The 18728-nt window shown below is 47.3% G+C and overlaps 1 protein-coding gene across 3 annotated transcripts in view; it reads left to right on the forward strand.

The window, feature by feature from the left end:
• tmem201 (transmembrane protein 201) overlaps nucleotides 1-18728 on the forward strand; it is a 187327-nt gene that overhangs the window by 88886 nt on the left and 79713 nt on the right. For all 3 annotated transcript variants that reach the window (XM_041206450.1, XM_041206449.1, XM_041206451.1), the window contains exon 7: nucleotides 12272-12492. In XM_041206450.1, the coding sequence (XP_041062384.1) occupies nucleotides 12272-12492 (221 nt within the window). The remainder of the gene's footprint in view (nucleotides 1-12271; nucleotides 12493-18728) is intronic.

The following is an 18728-nucleotide window of genomic DNA, read 5'->3' on the forward strand; positions in this document are numbered from 1 at the left end:
CAACTAGCCCATGTCGGTGTTGGTGCTCCACTCGAGCCTCAGCCTTTCTCATCTTAAGCTACCATTGTGATCATCTGTTCCTTTCCCCCTCATATGCTTGTCTAGCTTCCCCTTAAATGCATCTATAATATGAATGCCAACCACTCCCCATGATAGTACGTTCCACATTCTCACCACTCTTGGGTGAAGAAGTTTCTTTTGGATTCCCATTGGAATTCTAGTTGACTAGCATAATTGTCATTGAGGAAAAGTTAGAGTCGGAGGAATTCAGAGATGTCAGGAAGTTTGTGGGGCCGGAAGAGGTTACAAAGGGAGAAAGGGGTGAAGCTTTAGAGGGGCCAGATGTACCTAAATAAAGTAGCATTAGATTCAGTCAGTCAGTTCTGGGGGAAAAGTGCAATCCAAGAACGTCTCGAAGGCTTGCAAAAAAAAAAAATCCGGGTTTCAACAATTTAAAAAGAGCAAAAATAAAACAACTCGAACTAAATTTAATGGATAGAAATTATCCTGCTTCTGGATTTGGAGATCCACTAGGATCCACTAGAATCCCCACACCAGGTGCTGATGTAAGTCAGCCTGCACTAGTGATGGGTGAATGAAACTTGGTGCAAACTAGCATACAGGCAACAAAATTTTTGTTTAATATACGGAAATGAAATCTGTTTAAAAGAAGCGTTGACTCTAAAAGTCCACTATTGTTTATGATTGTCCCTTTAACAAAATACCAATCTTGTTTAGAAGCCAGTGGAGACCCTACATGTGCATTTGTGCATATTGACAATGAGGCCATCACTCTGCTGAAGTAAGCATCATTTATTGAGTACTAGAGCATTCACTGAAGCAGACTGTAGTTTGGAACAGATTCATTATTATTTTTGCTGCACATGCAGAGATTTGTTTAATAGTGGTTTCAGGGCTTCTAGTCCATGTATGATTGCTCTTCAGGGTTCTCTGACAGAGAGTGCAGTGTAGGGACATTGATTGTGAACTGGACAATGATGACCTCTGGTCAAAAGGCCTATAGACACCCCTTATTTGGGATTGTATGCAGCACTTGGAGTATTATGGGGTCATCCTCTGGGTGCCACAAAAAGTGACACATTCCTGGTCCTTGATATGTTCTTCATGCAACTATGGGCTTGAGTACTAACTTATAGCTTTGAGTTGATGGCATTATGTGACACCGTTTGACCCAGAAGCAGTACAGTACCTTGAGGATTTGGTAACAATGGATCTTTACCTTGTTCTTTCACTGTCTACGTCCAAGGTTTGAATCCAGCCAGGTTTATCTGAAGTTCTGTTGAAGGGTCATGAGGACTCAAAACGTCAAATCTTTTCTTCTCCGCCGATGCTGCCAGACCTGCTGAGTTTTTCCAGGTAATTCTGTTTTTGTTTTGGATTTCCAGCATCCGCATTTTTTTTGTTTTTATCTGAGGTTGATGCTATACTCTGGTTGGGTGAAGTAAATTTAAATGTAGATGCAAACACTTCATTTTGAGTTGAAAATGCTGGAAATACTCAGCAGATCAAGCAGCATGTTCGGAGAGAGAACAGAGTTGACGTTTTAGTTTCATCTGAACACTAATTTGAGATGGAGTTAGAAAGAAGGGAATTCTGCACCACTTCAAATCTGCTCTATACCTGAGCTGGGAGTAACTTGATTCTCACACTGTGGAAACCTATTCTTTATTCCCAGTAGCATGGTAAGCGCAATCATTCCTACATATTTAGAATTTATATACGCTTTGCTTTTCAGGAGGAAGTTTATGAAAGGAAAATGTAGCTTGAATTGAGAGGAATGATGCATCAGGTGATATTGTGAGCAGAAAATTTATGGTGCAAACACGTCAGGCTGTGTCTTGTTGGGTGGAGCTTTCAACTAATAACTAAACAGTTAACTAATTATTAGAGCTTTATAGTTATGCTTTTAAATTGTAAGCTATAAATAATACTTTAGGTAAACTTGTTAAATAAGAAATAGGAACAGGAGTAGGCCATTCGGCCCCTCGAAGCTGTCCTGCCATTCAATAAGATCATGGCTGATCTGCCCCAGGCCTCAATTCCCCTTTTGTGCCAGCTCCTCATATCCCTCAACTCAGCGATATTTCAAAAATCTATCTACCTCCTCTTTAAATACACTGTGACTCACCTCCACAACTCTCTGGGGTAGAGAATTCCAGACATTCACTACCCTCTGAGAGAAGAAATTCCTTCGCATCTCAGTTTTAAATGAGTGTCTCCTTATTCTGTAACTATGTCCCCCTAGTTTGAAATTCCTCCACTAGTGGAAACATCTTCTCAACATCTACCCTGTCAAGCCCCCTCAGAATCTTGTACATTTCAATAAGATCACCCCTCATTCTTCTAAACTCTAATGAATAAAGGCTTAACCTGTTTAACTGTTCTTGATAAGTCAACCCCTTCATCCCAGGAATCAGCCTAGTGAATCTCTTTTGAACTGCCTTCAATGCCAGTATATCCTTTCTTAAATACGGGGACCAAAACCATGCACAGTACTCCAGGTGCGGCCTCACCAACACCCTGTACAGTTGTAACAAGACTTCCCTATTTTTAAACTCCAACCCTCTAGCAATACAGGCCAAAATTCCATTTGCCTTTTTAATTACTTGCTGCACCTGTATGCTAACTTTTTGTGTTTCATGCACAAGAACACCCAGGTCCCTCTGTGCTGCATTTTTTTTGGAGTCTCTCTCCATTTAAATAATAGTCTGCCCCTTGATTCTTCCTACCGAATCTTCCTACCAAAGTGCATGACCTCTCACCTTCCTACATTAAACTCCATCTGCCAAGTTTTTGCCCACTCACTCAACCTATCAATGTCCCCTTGCAGGTTCCTTATGTCCTCATCACAGCATGCCCTCCCACCTATTTTTGTATTGTCAACAAATTTGGTTACATTATACTCTGCTCCCTCCTCTAAGTCATTAATACAGATAGTAAATAACTGAGGCCCTAGGGCTGATCCTTATGGCACTCCATTAGTTATGTCTTTCCAACCTGAAAAAAGACCCATTAATCTCGACTCTTGTCTTCTGTGTATTAACCAATCCTCAATCCATGCTTAATACATTACCCCCAATACCCATGAGCTCCTATCTTGTGCAATAACCTTTTATGTGGCACCTTATTGAAATAGTCAGTTTGATTGCTGTAATCCATTTTTCAAAGATGATTGGTAATGTTGTCTGGCTTGTAATATGGAATTTTTCATGACGATGGCAGGTTAATCATACAGTTGTTAAAATCTACCTATCAGGTATAGGTGATTTAGACAGAGGTGGAATTATTTATATTGTGACTAGAGGACTAATATACATTTACTTAAGATTCATAAGGAGAATAATGGTTAGAGGTGGCTCATCAAATATTCCCAACCTCATCACATTAACTATTTGGCGTTGAAGTGTTTAGGTCTTTTATTACCTTTGTGGATTTTTCCAAACCTTTCATCATTCCTTAGATCAAAAAGAATGCTTTTGCTCATTTTTGTTGGAAAAGTATGTTTTAATCATTTCCATTTACATACTCTGGCCCTAGTAAGAAGTTTTAAAACGAAAGCTTTTCTGTTCCTTGCATCCCACCCACACCAAACCACCCCCGCCCAGCCCTACAAACAAGCACCAACTTCACCTTGCGGGGAGTAAGCTGAGCAAGTGATAATCCAATTGCTGCCTGCTTGATGTCCTTGGTCACCAAACAGATGGCACAATCTGAATGACATAAGCTCACTGCAATATTTGTTAACCCTGATAAATGGGTTGGTGGTGGTGGTGGTGGTGGTGGTGGTGGTGTGGGGGCAAGGAGTCAGTATTCTCTTGGTTTCTTCACTTTTTTTTAAACACTTGTCTTGATTTAAATTGCGTTAATATCAACCACTACAAATCCATCCAGATGTGAAAGGAAAGCTGGCATTTATACGGCACACCTACAATGAATTAGCATACAAAACATTTCACGCACAATGAACATTTGTTCGTCCAAGCAGTGGATCTTCAAGAAGTCTCACAAGTGAGGGTCAGTGGTCTCTGCTGGTAGTTTGTGCAGATCGAACAGGCTCTGGTTCATTTTCTCTCTTGTCACCTCCAGACCACCGCTCCACTCATCTGCTCTGGTTTTACGATATTAATATTGCAGACAGCACGATTCCTCCAAAAAGCAAGGGGATGAATGGCCAGTTAATCTGTTTTTGGTTGCGTGTCAGAAGAACTTGCTCTCTGAATAGTGTTGTGGAATCTTTACAATCTACCAGAACAGGGAAGCAGCACCTCGGTTTAACATCTCACCCAAAGGATTGCAATTTCGACAATATAGCACACCCCGCATTGACATGCCTGCTTAGATTTGGTGCTGAAACAGGGGATTTAATCCACAGCCTTCTGACTTAAGATGGTGCAAAAACTAAATGTATTTTTCCAGTTTATGGCTAAGATTTAGATTATAACATCGTTGCAGGTGCACAAGCCTGTTGTTCCATGTTGGGAATTTTCAGCACAAGAGTCTTAGCGGATATTGCATTTCCCTTGTGCTACCCAATTTATAAACTGAATTTATGCAATTCTGCCTTTTGATCTGGTAATCATTTTAAATGACTGTTCATCCTCAGAGCTCTCTCTCCTAGTGTGATGATTGCAGCAAATGAAATGGGATGTGATTCTTCAGCCTGTCCCCATTCTCGTTTGTTCATTGGGTGTCGTCTTCCCAGATGGTTGACTGACATGGGATCTCCACCTCTCTGTCCTGTGTTGCCCTGATACATTCCGCACAGGTCAACTGCATCCAGTCCATTATTTCTGCCGTCCATTTTCTCCTCTGCTTCCATCTCCTATGTGTCCCCACTCTATTCGAATCAATAATTTGTGATTCATTTGGCATCTTGATGGCATATGTGTTGATGTGTTAAACAAAAACAAACACCTTTTCCTTCCTCCCCTCCGCAGAAGCAGACTAGTGGAGAGGGGGATAGAAACAGTGGTAAACATGCAGAGTTTGTGGCAGGGGTGAAGACGATGACTTTGTTCTACTGGAGCAAATCGTGGCCCTCGCAAGACTGGATCTCAGTTGCAGTCTGACAACACATGGTCAGTTATGTGGAATTTACACGTTGGGAATGGGCCATTTTTCCCATCAAGTCTGTGCTGCTGCTGCTTGCACTCCATGACCAAGCCCATCACACCCTTTCAACCTATCTTTCTATTCCCTTTTATTTCATGCACTTGTCCAGCATCCCTTTAAAAGCATCTTAAGGCTATTTGCTTAAACCCATTTCCTATGGTAACAAGTCCCACATTCTGGAGTAAAGAAAATTCCCTACTGAATTTATAAGTAGCTATCATGAATTTATGGTCATTAACTTACGGATTCTCCCAAAAACCTAGCACTTTCCAGGCTGGAGTTGGGAATATTTGCAAAATCTCGCAGTTTGCTGTCCACTGTTGTGTAAGGGAGGTCACTGAAGCTCTCTATTTGAAGACAGCTAACTACATTTCATTCTGTCCTACTAGAGATGAGCAGGGCAAGCAGGCAGAGAGAGCAATTGCATTCACTCTGCACACTTCTCCAGGGTGCAAGGCACCATTGACTATGTACACGTTGCTTTGCAGATGCTGTATGCCGGCTCTGCTCTATCCCAAAACTGAAAAGAATTTCACTTCCTCAATGTCCAGATGTTGAGTGGACATAGGGAGCAAGTCACACAGGTCATTACTTGGTATCTTACCAACAGCCTTGATACCTTCATTCTGCGAAAGTCCACTCTCCCAGCTGCATGTGAACCACCGCAGCAAACTATAGGGTAGCTACTGAATGACAAGGGCAATCACTAATAACTTGGCTAATAACCCTGGTGCAAAGCATGCATACAATGAGAACATGCCACCACATAAAATTTGAAAGAGCATATATCAACATACGAATTAGGAGCAGGAGTAGGCCACTTTGAGTCTGCTCCGCCATTCAATAAGATCATGGCTGCTCTGATTGTAACCTCAACCCCACATTCCTGCCTCCTCCTGATAACCTTTCACCCCTTGTTAATCAAGAATCTAGTTCTGCCTTAAAAATATTCAAAGACTCTGCTTCCACTGCCTTTTGAGGAGGAGTTCCAAAGACTCATTAGCCTCAGAGAAAAGTTCTCCTCATCTGTCTTTGATGAGCGATCCCTTACTTTAAACAGTGACCCCCTTGTTCTAGATCCTCCCACAAGAAGAAACATCTAAACCTTCTCTAAACTGCTAATGCATTTATATCTTTCCTCAAATAAAGAGACCAGTACAGTATACAATACCCTAGATGTGGTCTCATCAGTATCCTGTACAACTGAATCATAACCTTCCTACTTTTGTAATCAATTCCCCTCACAATAAGCAATAACATTCAATTAGCTTTCCTATTTACTTGCTGTCCTGCATACTAGCCTTTTGTGATTCATACGCTAGGATACCCAGATCCCTCTGTATCTCCGAGCACAGGTGTACTGAAACAGCACTCCTGCCTGGAATATTCCCAAGGAGCCTTGCAGTCTGCAGCAGAGTGGGTGTCAAGAATTGCTGTGGACTGCACACCTCCCCCTTCCCACCAGTTACACAGGGAAGAGGCAACCTCTATATCCCCTTTCTGCCCAGGTATTTGTGAAGATCTCATCTAAATGCAATAGCAGAAACTGCAACTACAATTCCCCGATCGCCAACTGTCCAATATCTTACCTTTCCCCTGTTACTAAACATCACAGTCTGCTTGACCACAATGGAATATTTATTTTGCAGTGATTTATTTTTACAAACCAAACTTCTAAATGAAAGCATGTCAAGTTGCTTGCCGTTCAACTAATCACTTATGCTTTGCCTATTGGTCCCACACAGTGCTATTGGTCTGCAGCGTGACAGGTGGAAGACTGCTTTCAGAGGAGCAGAATGCAGATGGCCTTGAAGGACAACCCCGAGCAGCACTAGGTCTGGAAGGCCCCACTGCGGACTGCATCTTGACCTGGGCTGGCTGACAGGAGGGAGAATACTACCTTCCCGAGAGAATGTGGGTTCATCCTCCGTGGAGCCACTGCCACTCTCCTGGGACACCACCTTAAACAATCCTACTAATCCATTGGAAGACAGACTGTTGGACGCCTGTGACATCCTGCACGCCCTTTTGTAATCTGTAATCCACAGCCATGATAGCAAGCTGACCTCGCACCACAGTTGTCTGAACTTCCACTGAAGCACTCAGACATTGGGTGGTTGTTGTTTGTGGTGCAGTGGAAGCTGTGACATTGACCTTCAGCCGCTGACCCTGTGGTTGGGCCCACAAATGTACAAACGGAGTTGGTCACTACTTGGTGCTGGAAAGGATGGGCTCCAAGCTCTTGCAAAGCCCTGTGAGAAGTTGATGTTGGACCCATCTGTGCCCTTTAACGTTGACTATAGCCTTTCTGACAGGCTTCCGAATGCACCAAGTGTTTCGTTGTGCATGCCCATCAGCATTCTTCTGTTGGCTACCCCACCAAAGTCCTCAGCTGACTGTCTTATAGCAGAATTGCTGCAGTGCTGAGACCAAGAGCTGGAAAATTGGATTCGTTTGGTACAGACAATGGGCTGAATGGCCCCTTGTGCTTTGTGTGAGATCTTGCCCTCTGGCAGACTAGTACTTGCGCAACTCTTTCCTCCTGCCATGGCAGTGGTCAATCATGCCTGATGTCTCACCACATGCAGAATACATCTCCAATCCATGCCCTGTAAGCTTCACACTTACTTCCTGTCACACTTCCATGATTGTGAAAAAAAACATCTTATAAAGCAGGCGAACCTATCATTCACTGCAAGCAGCATAAGAAATCTTTAACAAAAACAGAATTACCTGGAAAAACTCAGCAGGTCTGGCAGCATCGGTGGAGAAGAAAAGAGTTGACGTTTCGAGTCCTCATGACCCTTCAACTGAACTGATTTTTCTTTACAAGGAGAGGGTTGAAATATAAGCTGGTTTAAGAAATGCCACAGTGGGGAAAAATGGTCAATATTAAATTCCACCATAACCTGACTTATCAGTAGCAGTGAATAAGATTCAAAGGATGCTCAGAGGTTTTATTCATTCATGGGATGTGTGCGTTGCTGGTAAGGACAGCATTTATTGCCCATCCCTAATTGCCCTTGACGGTGGAGTGTGCAGGTATAGGTGGTTTCTCCTTAACAGGGGAGAACCCCTCAGCAACAACCACACATACAGAAAGCAGTTGCAGACGTTGGCAAGCAGACAGTGCTGGAAGCACTCAGCAGGTCAGGGCAGCATCTGTGGAGGGAGAGGGGTTGGGTTAGCATTTTGGATCGATGACGTGTTATCAGATACGCGGGACTTCCTGTAGACTCGGATCAAGCCAGCTTACCCAGCCTCATGCCCCGAGAATGTCATGTGTACCCTGAGCGACGTACAGTTCACTGGTCTTTGAACCAAGTCCAGAGCGAGTGTTTCAATGCATCAAGTATCACATGAGTTTATTCCAAGCTCTGCTAACTTTAATATGAATTCTAAAACCAAGGTTGGGGGGGGAGGGTCTGCACAGTGCCTGAAATGATGAGCTAAACATATAAATATGTAAAGCGTATTGACTGGGAACATTTTTTGAAAAGACCATTTAATGGGTGGGAGTGGAATAGGTTGTTGCAAAAAGTATTTGCAAGCTTTAAAACATTTCTGGCCATTTCAGCTGTAAGCAGTTTTGTTTTTTTGAGGGCTGCCTACGTCAGGTTTAACCTTTTCTCCAGGTTTTCAATTGTTGGGGGCCCACCCAGCCAATTTAGGGCCAGTTGTTACCAGATGCTATCAAGCTGCTGACGGATGTTGCTAATATATATGTGTGTTCATAACCTAGACAACCAATAAATACCTCTTAGTCAAACCACCATTTAATGAAGGCATACACCAAAATTCAAAAGATTTTAAAGGAAAGGGATATTGCCAAACAGGTTTCTGAAAGAATTTTTGCATGTGTGCATCTTTGTCACAATCGACTTGACTTCACAAACTTTATACTGATCCACAGAGGAATGTACCTTTTTCTTTGAACATGCAATGTGGGAGGGTGGTGGAGGCGAGTTGCCTCACATCCTTTAAAAAGTACCTGGATGAGCACTTGGCACGTCATAACATTCAAGGCTATGGGCCAAGTGCTGGTAAATGGGTTAGGTAGGTAGGTCAGGTGTTTCTCACGTGTCGGCGCAGACTCGATGGGCTGAAGGTCCTCTTATGCACTGTGATCCTGTGATTCATCTTGTGGCCAAAAATGCCTTCAATTTAAAATTCCTGATTATAGAATGTGGTCTTGTGGACCCTCATTTGTGGGATGTTTTGCGCGTATGAGTAATATGAATCTAATTTTCCAAAATGATTCCATTATACCCAATGCTGGGCTGCGATCAACTGAATATATGTGGATTTCAAATTGCACTTTAATTGAGGAATGAATGGGAAAGCATACAGTGATTGAGATATTAGCACACCCCAGTGACTATCAATCCAAGTAAAGCCAGACTGATAAAATGCACTCTTCAGTAGTAAGATCTTAGTAATGTACTATCAGATTTTAGGTGTATATGCCTGGTCTATTTTTACTACTGATCTGCAAGTTAACTCAAATATTTTTCTTTTGTCTGTGAGCATCTGCGTGCGGTGGAATTCTGTTATAAATATGGCAACTGACAGATGCCACGTAAATTATTTTAACAGCACTTAAAGCTTTTGCGATCACAGGTTATTACTTTAATGAGGAATTTACTTGGAAATGAAGTGACAGCTGTGAGGGTGAGATCGAATTTTAGAAAGACGCAGTGTTTTTAATAGAATAGATCTCCGATGTCGCAAGTTAGCGGCTGTTGTGACAAAAGGAAAAGTAATATTTGGCTGAGACTGGCTTAACACCGTGGAACTGTGAAAGTTAAAGGTGTTATACAAAAATAAGTTATTGTTGAACTCAAGTGTAGCCTTCAACCCCTTTTAAATTGGTCCAGAGGTCAAACGGACTGTTCTACCTCAAACTTTTCTTATTATAATTTGTCCACTGTGATCGTTTATTTGTCCACCGTGATCGTTTATCTGCACCAACTATGGAAAGTTTATTAAACACGGCCATTTTCGGAAAATCCAGAACCTTCAATTTGCATTTAGCATATAGTATCTGGAACCTGATGCACAAACTGAAATGTTTATGGCCCAATAATTGCTGTCAAAATGGTGATGAGTCTAATAGCACTCAGTGTTACTGATTTTCAAATGCCGCAGTAATGTTAAGTGAGGACAGACGCGTGACTAAACGAAGAAATCTAGAAGCTACAGTCTTGAGGAACGTTGCTCCACCATTAGTTTCATAGAAACTCATCTCACTACCTGGCTCCTCACTCAACTGCATTGAGTGGCGTGAGTTTCCTGCTCTTGCATGGTAGTTATGAAGCAAATTCATTGTAAAGTCAAGTCATTTCAAGTCCAAGTACCTTTTTAACATTACTGCCAGTCAATCTCTTTGGCCCTGAAAATTAACGATTACAAATGTGGAGTCTCATTTCTTTCAGAATTCAATTGCTGGAGATTTTTAAAACCAGATTTAAAATCAATAGAGGTTTCTACTTGTACTTTTTCCCCCCCCTCAATCCAATCTTTCATTCCCTCTCCTCTTTTCCCATTCTGTACCTGATATTACATTGAATTATCTGCTAACTTGTTCAGACCTTGCATGGTTGATGTCAGAATGCTTCAGTCTGGTTAGTTAAGGATATACACAGCACCTTAACCCATTCACTCAGATCCCAGGTGCACTGTGAAATTCCAAGCTTGCACTTGCTGCAACTCCCAGGGCAAATCGTAATCAACCTTAAGCGGGCAAATCTAACTCCCGGCAGGTGCTGTTTGTTGACTGGGTATTGAAATTTTTGGGTAACATAAAATGTCAGTGATCTGGCGCAACCCATTGCAAAACAGGCAGTAAGTGATCGCTGTAGCCTTAATGTGCTGCACTATTCAGCCAAACCATCAGGAAGGTTTGCAATTTTATCCTTCGTCTGTGCCCAGGTGGTCAAATTTGGCAAAGGTGACAATGGAGGGACCAAATACAAGGGCGTCAAAGGCTTATTGTTTGATAGAAAAGTCAAAGAAGTCCTTGCTCCCACTTTCTGTCCACTAAATGGTTCTTAGAAAATGTGTATTTATCAACATCATCAGTTTATGAATGTTGGCCTGGCTGTTACATCCTACAATTGAAAACCATGTCACACACAGTCTAGATGTACAATATTTAGAATGATCAGCCTGGTGGGGTATGTGAGGTGCCTTGGCTGTCTATGGAACTTAACCCCAACAAGAGCTGACGCTATTAGCAGTTCCAGTTTGCTTCCAAATGATCCTATAAAACATTTGACTAATCTTACCTGTGTTACAGTTGTGCCTCAGTAATTGAAGAAGCAAGATTCTGATATATTGTCCAATGTAGTATTCTATATATTTTAATTCCATTGATATTTTTTCAGTTATTAATTTGAAACCTGACGTGTTCAAATTGAATCCACCCTCTTCATAGAATAGATTACATTTTTTTTCTTTCATCACTATAAACTAGTTTTAAATGACACCACAAAACAAATCCTCTTCTCATTCGTGTATTTGTGTTTATGGGATTTTGTGTAAAGTACAAATCCCACTCATATTTTACCTACCTTGACTGCGCTTCAAAAAGTAATCTGCTTGTTGTAAAGCACCTTGGGGTGAAGGTGCAATATAAATGCTTATTTGTTAAAAGTTAATTGTTTTCCAATTAATTGTAAAAGAAATTAAGAAAGTTTGCATTTATATAGTGCCTTTCTCATTCTCAGGACACCCTCAACGTGCTTTATAGCCAATTAAGTACTTTTGAATTTTAGTCACTGTTGTAGTGTAGGAAATGTGCCAGCCAATTTGTGCAAGAATTGTAGTCTTCAGCTGCTCTGGAGTGTTGCCTTAAGAGCTACTCCGTTCATGGGTGATTTACACTGGGAGGGAAGAATAGTGCCTATTGCTTTAAGTTAGAACCTTCGTAAAATAGACTTGGCAGTGATTAAACACTCCTTGTTCTGTGAATATTTAACATTTGCACAGACCTTCTGGTTCCATATAATTTAGTTAAATGATTGAATGCTACCTGGAAACGAAACCTAACTAGTTGCTGGCTGTTGAAGTAGCATTGTACATCTTAACCCGGTTGGAATCAGGAGTTTTCCTACAAATGGTTATTTGTGTTTTGCAGGTACTTGTCCGGTGAATCAGTCAACTCTTTCTGCAGTGATGGTGCTCTTTCGCCCTGTGCTTCAAGTTTGGCCTCTTCATTCATCCCTATACCTCCTAGTATTCCTCAACTGGCGAGGCAACAACTGTGTAGAACAACTAGACGCAACTCCCCCTGCTCGCTTCCTGGCCGTCTGAACCGAGCTCTGTCCCTGGGCACCATCCCATCTCTGACAAGGACAGGTCAGTTAGCCTCTGGAAACTGAATTCGGGGGACTATAACCTGTTGATACGGTAGGGGATTTTCTCTTGATCAGCACTCTCACAGTCGAGCAACACACGAGCACTGATGTTCCATCTTCTCTTTGATCCTGACAATGTAGTCTAACAAATATCAGGCAGCAGGCAGATCTTCAAGCTGTATGTGAGAGGATTCGTCTGAAGTGTTGATTGCAACTTTCCATTGGTTCGTTCTGCTCACGGCTGAAAGCATTTTGCTCACGTTTTGGTCCATTCGGGCACGAGTGAATCAATGGGGATGTGGTATTCCGCAGAGAAAGCTAAGCCTCCCTGATGGAAACTTTGCTATTGCCGAAGTAATGAATAGGTGTCAAAAAGCATTCAATGAATCCATTTGCTGCCTCATCTAACTAGACCGAAGTGGGCATCAAAATCTGAATGTGAAGTTCTGAGTAGGCAGAGCTCTGCTCTGTTCCATGTATAGTACTAGCAAAATCATGTGGTTTCTCTAATTACATCATGATGAACGAATGAATGCCAATGTGAACAATTTTGCACTTGCACACATGCCAGTTTTAGAACATTGTGTCTGTCTCTCTCTCTCTTTCTGTCTCTGTGTGTCCTTGTCTCTGTCACTCTGTCCGTCTCTCTCCCTCTCTGCCTGTCTCTCTCTGTCTCTGTGTGTGTGTCTCTCTCTCTCTCTCTCTCTGTCTCTGTCTCTGTGTGTCCCTGTCCGTCTCTGTCACTCTCTCTGTCTGTCTCTCTTCCTCTCAGCCAGTCTCTCTCTCTGTCTGTCTGTCTCTGACTCTGTGTGTCTCTCTCTCTCTCTCTCTCTCTCTCTGTCTCTCGCTCTCTCTGTCTCCCTCTGTCTCTCCCCCTGTCTCTCTCTCTGTCTCTGTGTCTGTCTCTCTCTCTGTTTGTCTCTGCCTCTCTCTCTGCACCTCTGTCTCCCACTCTCTCTGTCTCTCCCTCGCTCTGTCTGCCTCTCCCTCCCTCGCTCTGTCTGCCTCTCCCTCCCTCGCTCTGTCTGCCTCTCCCTCCCTCGCTCTGTCTGCCTCTCCCTCCCTCGCTCTGTCTGCCTCTCCCTCCCTCGCTCTGTCTGCCTCTCCCTCCCTCGCTCTGTCTGCCTCTCCCTCCCTCGCTCTGTCTGCCTCTCCCTCCCTCGCTCTGTCTGCCTCTCCCTCCCTCGCTCTGTCTCCTCCTCCCCCCTCGCTCTGTCGGCCTCTCCCTTCCCGCGCTCTGTCTGCCTCTCCCTCCCTCGCTCTGTCTGCCTCGTCCCTCCCTCGCTCTGTCTGCCTCTCCCTCCCTCGCTCTGTCTGCCTCTCCCTCCCTCGCTCTGTCTGCCTCTCCCTCCCTCGCTCTGTCTGCCTCTCCCTCCCTCGCTCTGTCTGCCTCTCCCTCCCTCGCTCTGTCTGCCTCTCCCTCCCTCGCTCTGTCTGCCTCTCCCTCCCTCGCTCTGTCTTTCTCTCCCTCCCTCGCTCTGTCTGCCTCTCCCTCCCTCGCTCTCGCTCTGTCCCTGCCTCACCGCCTGTGCCTCTCTCTCTCTCCCTGCAACCCCGCCCTCTCTCTCTGTGTCTGTCTGACTCTCTCTGCCTCGCGCCCGCTCTCCCCCGTCTGCCTCGCGCCCACTCTCCCCCGTCTGCCTCGCGCCCGCTCTCCCCCGTCTGCCTCGCGCCCGCTCTCCCCCGTCTGCCTCGCGCCCGCTCTCCCCCGTCTGCCTCGCGCCCGCTCTCCCCCGTCTGCCTCGCGCCCGCTCTCCCCCGTCTGCCTCGCGCCCGCTCTCCCCCGTCTGCCTCGCGCCCGCTCTCCCCCGTCTGCCTCGCGCCCGCTCTCCCCCGTCTGCCTCGCGCCCGCTCTCCCCCGTCTGCCTCGCGCCCGCTCTCCCCCGTCTGCCTCGCGCCCGCTCTCCCCCGTCTGCCTCGCGCCCGCTCTCCCCCGTCTGCCTCGCGCCCGCTCTCCCCCGTCTGCCTCGCGCCCGCTCTCCCCCGTCTGCCTCGCGCCCGCTCTCCCCCGTCTGCCTCGCGCCCGCTCTCCCCCGTCTGCCTCGCGCCCGCTCTCCCCCGTCTGCCTCGCGCCCGCTCTCCCCCGTCTGCCTCGCGCCCGCTCTCCCCCGTCTGCCTCGCGCCCGCTCTCCCCCGTCTGCCTCGCGCCCGCTCTCCCCCGTCTGCCTCGCGCCCGCTCTCCCCCGTCTGCCTCGCGCCCGCTCTCCCCCGTCTGCCTCGCGCCCGCTCTCCCCCGTCTGCCTCGCGCCCGCTCTCCCCCGTCTGCCTCGCGCCCGCTCTCCCCCGTCTGCCTCGCGCCCGCTCTCCCCCGTCTGCCTCGCGCCCGCTCTCCCCCGTCTGCCTCGCGCCCGCTCTCCCCCGTCTGCCTCGCGCCCGCTCTCCCCCGTCTGCCTCGCGCCCGCTCTCCCCCGTCTGCCTCGCGCCCGCTCTCCCCCGTCTGCCTCGCGCCCGCTCTCCCCCGTCTGCCTCGCGCCCGCTCTCCCCCGTCTGCCTCGCGCCCGCTCTCCCCCGTCTGCCTCGCGCCCGCTCTCCCCCGTCTGCCTCGCGCCCGCTCTCCCCCGTCTGCCTCGCGCCCGCTCTCCCCCGTCTGCCTCGCGCCCGCTCTCCCCCGTCTGCCTCGCGCCCGCTCTCCCCCGTCTGCCTCGCGCCCGCTCTCCCCCGTCTGCCTCGCGCCCGCTCTCCCCCGTCTGCCTCGCGCCCGCTCTCCCCCGTCTGCCTCGCGCCCGCTCTCCCCCGTCTGCCTCGCGCCCGCTCTCCCCCGTCTGCCTCGCGCCCGCTCTCCCCCGTCTGCCTCGCGCCCGCTCTCCCCCGTCTGCCTCGCGCCCGCTCTCCCCCGTCTGCCTCGCGCCCGCTCTCCCCCGTCTGCCTCGCGCCCGCTCTCCCCCGTCTGCCTCGCGCCCGCTCTCCCCCGTCTGCCTCGCGCCCGCTCTCCCCCGTCTGCCTCGCGCCCGCTCTCCCCCGTCTGCCTCGCGCCCGCTCTCCCCCGTCTGCCTCGCGCCCGCTCTCCCCCGTCTGCCTCGCGCCCGCTCTCCCCCGTCTGCCTCGCGCCCGCTCTCCCCCGTCTGCCTCGCGCCCGCTCTCCCCCGTCTGCCTCGCGCCCGCTCTCCCCCGTCTGCCTCGCGCCCGCTCTCCCCCGTCTGCCTCGCGCCCGCTCTCCCCCGTCTGCCTCGCGCCCCTCTCCCCGTCTGCCTCGCGCCCCTCTCTCTCTCGTCTGCTCTCGCGCCCCGCTCTCTCCCGTCTGCTCTCTGCGCCCCTCTCTCTGTCTCTCTCTCTCTGCGCCCCTCTCTCTGTCTCTCTCTCTCTGCGCCCCTCTCTCTGTCTCTCTCTCTCTGCGCCCCTCTCTCTGTCTCTCTCTCTCTGCGCCCCTCTCTCTGTCTCTCTCTCTCTGCGCCCCTCTCTCTGTCTCTCTCTCTCTGCGCCCCTCTCTCTGTCTCTCTCTCTCTGCGCCCCTCTCTCTGTCTCTCTCTCTCTGCGCCCCTCTCTCTGTCTCTCTCTCTCTGCGCCCCTCTCTCTGTCTCTCTCTCTCTGCGCCCCTCTCTCTGTCTCTCTCTCTCTGCGCCCCTCTCTCTGTCTCTCTCTCTCTGCGCCCCTCTCTCTGTCTCTCTCTCTCTGCGCCCCTCTCTCTGTCTCTCTCTCTCTGCGCCCCTCTCTCTGTCTCTCTCTCTCTGCGCCCCTCTCTCTGTCTCTCTCTCTCTGCGCCCCTCTCTCTGTCTCTCTCTCTCTGCGCCCCTCTCTCTGTCTCTCTCTCTCTCTCTGCGCCCCTCTCTCTGTCTCTCTGTCTGTCTGTCTCTCTCTCTCTCCCTGTCTCTCTGTCTGTCTGTCTGTCTCTCTCTCTCCCTCTCTCTCTTTCTCTGTCTGTCTCTCTCTCCCTCTTTCTGTCTCTGCCTCTCTCTCCCTCTGTCTGTCTCTGCCTACCTCTCTGCCTGCCTCTCTGCCTGTGTCTGTGTGTGTGTGTCTGTGTGTGTGTGTCTGTGTGTGTGTGTCTGTGTGTGTGTGTCTGTGTGTGTGTGTGTGTGTGTGTGTGTGTGTGTGTGTGTGTGTGTGTGTGTGTGTGTGTGTGTGTGTCTGTGTGTGTGTCTGTGTCTCTGTCTCTCAGGGTTTTGCACATTGTAACTACTATGTGGGCTTTGGTTTTTGGGGACTTGTAGTCGTTCATGTTTGGTTCAGTATAAACCCTGGAGGGACACAGATTGGATCTCTCAACATGTCTGTTTAAATTCACTCAATTATAATGTATTTTGTGAACACTCCTGCAGGTTAAGAATGTAGTATGTCCATATTCTGAAGTAAATCTGTCATACTCTGGGTCAAAAATACATGATAACATTACACAAAGTGTTAGGATAGTTACAAATCAGACCATGATCCAGGCATTCCCATTCCCAGTTCTCAATGTGTAGTATTCTTGCTTCAAGAAGGTGGCTCACCATCACCTTGTCGAGGGCATCTCAGGATGGGCAACAAATGCAGGCCTTGCCAGCTATGCTCACATTCCGTGAATTAAAAAAAAAGCCTCTGGCCTGGTAATGCTGGACTGATGATCCAGAGACAAGAGTCCATGACAGCTGGGGAACTTTAGGAATGAAAAACTAGTGTCTGTAATGGTGACCGTAAAACTACTGACTTGTCGGAAAAACCCGTCTGGTTCGCTCATGTCGGTCAGGGAATGAAATTTGCCGTCCAATCCGGGTCTGGTCTAATATGACCTCAGGGCCGACAGCAGTGTGTTTGATTCTCAACTCCCATCTGAAATGGTCCAGCAGCCACCTAGTTTTATACCAAAAGGAGGCTAACCATCACCTTGTCGAGCAATTGGGAATCGACAGTAAATGTTGACCTTGCTAGCAATGGCCAAGACCGGTCAACGATTTTTTTTTTTAAAAAAAGAGCATTCTTGTACCTGTGACAAGGTGTGTAACATATATTTGCACCATCTAGTCTATGTACGTGAAACGAAAAACACTGCAGGACTTTGGGAAAGAGCGGAGGAGTAGCATTAATTGAAAGCTCTTCCAGTGAGCTAGCCCAGCGACAATGGGGCAAATTGCCTCCTTGTGTGTTTTATGGCTTTTTTTTTATTCATTCATGGGATGTGAATGTTGCTGGCAAAGCATTTATTTCCCACCCCTAATTACCCTTGAGATCCTGCTGGTGAGCCTCCATCGTGAGCTGCTGCAACCCTTGGGGTGTAGGTACACCCACAGTGCTGTTAGGGAGGGAGTTCCAGGATTTTGACCCAGCGACAGTGAAGGAACGGCGGTTATAGTTCCAAGTCAGGATGCTGAGTAGCTTGGGGGGAAACTTGCAGCTGATGGTGTTCCCATGCATCTGCTGCCCCCGTTCTTCTGGATGGTTTGGAAAGGGCTGTCGAAGGAGGCTTGGCGAGTTTCTGCAGTGCATTTTTTGTATGGTACACACTGCTGTCACTGTGCTTCAGTGCTGGATAGAATGAATATTTTTAAGGAGGAGGTTGGAATACCAATCAAGTGGACTGCTTTGTCCTGGATGGTATCAAGCTTCTTGAGTGTTGTTGGAGCTGCACTTGTCCAGGCAAGTGGGGAGTATTCCATCACATTCCTGACTTGTGCCTTGTAGATGGTGGACAGGCTTTCGGGAGTCAGGAAGTGAGTTACTCCCCACAGGATTCCTAGCCTCTGGCCTGCTCTTGTAGTCACAGTATTTATTTCGCTAGTCCAGTTAAATTTCTGGTCAGTGGTAACCCCCAGAATGTTGATGGCAGGGAATTCAACTAATGTAAAGAGGAGATGGTTAGATTCTTTCTTTTTGACGATGATCATTGCCTGCCACTTGTGTGGCGTGAATGGCATTTGTCGCTTATCAGCCCAGGCCTGAATGTTTACAAGTCTTGCTGCTGGTGGGTCCTGACTGCTTCATTAAATGTCACTGCAGCCTGAATCAAGATGGAAAAATGCCCAACAGGGATTACATCCTATTTGTGCTATACTGTGTTCTTTCTTCCTCCACATAGATGCCAGTGTGTCAGGAAGTCATTGGGAACAGATGTGCAAAGGCAACACATGACAGTTGGATAGCCTCAGTTATTTCCAACTAATTAGTTATTGGTTTTCCCCGATAGAGCTGGACTTTTAGATCTGCTGATTCTTTAGGGTATTTGAAGGTTAAAAATGTGTTGCTCTGTAAGAGAGCTTTTGCAAGCCGTGAATATCTTTCTGCCTACCTTCACCTTGTTTGGTTATACTGTGGAGCTCCTCATAC

This window comes from Carcharodon carcharias, chromosome 15 (genome assembly GCF_017639515.1).
Source record: "Carcharodon carcharias isolate sCarCar2 chromosome 15, sCarCar2.pri, whole genome shotgun sequence".
NCBI lineage: Eukaryota > Metazoa > Chordata > Chondrichthyes > Lamniformes > Lamnidae > Carcharodon > Carcharodon carcharias.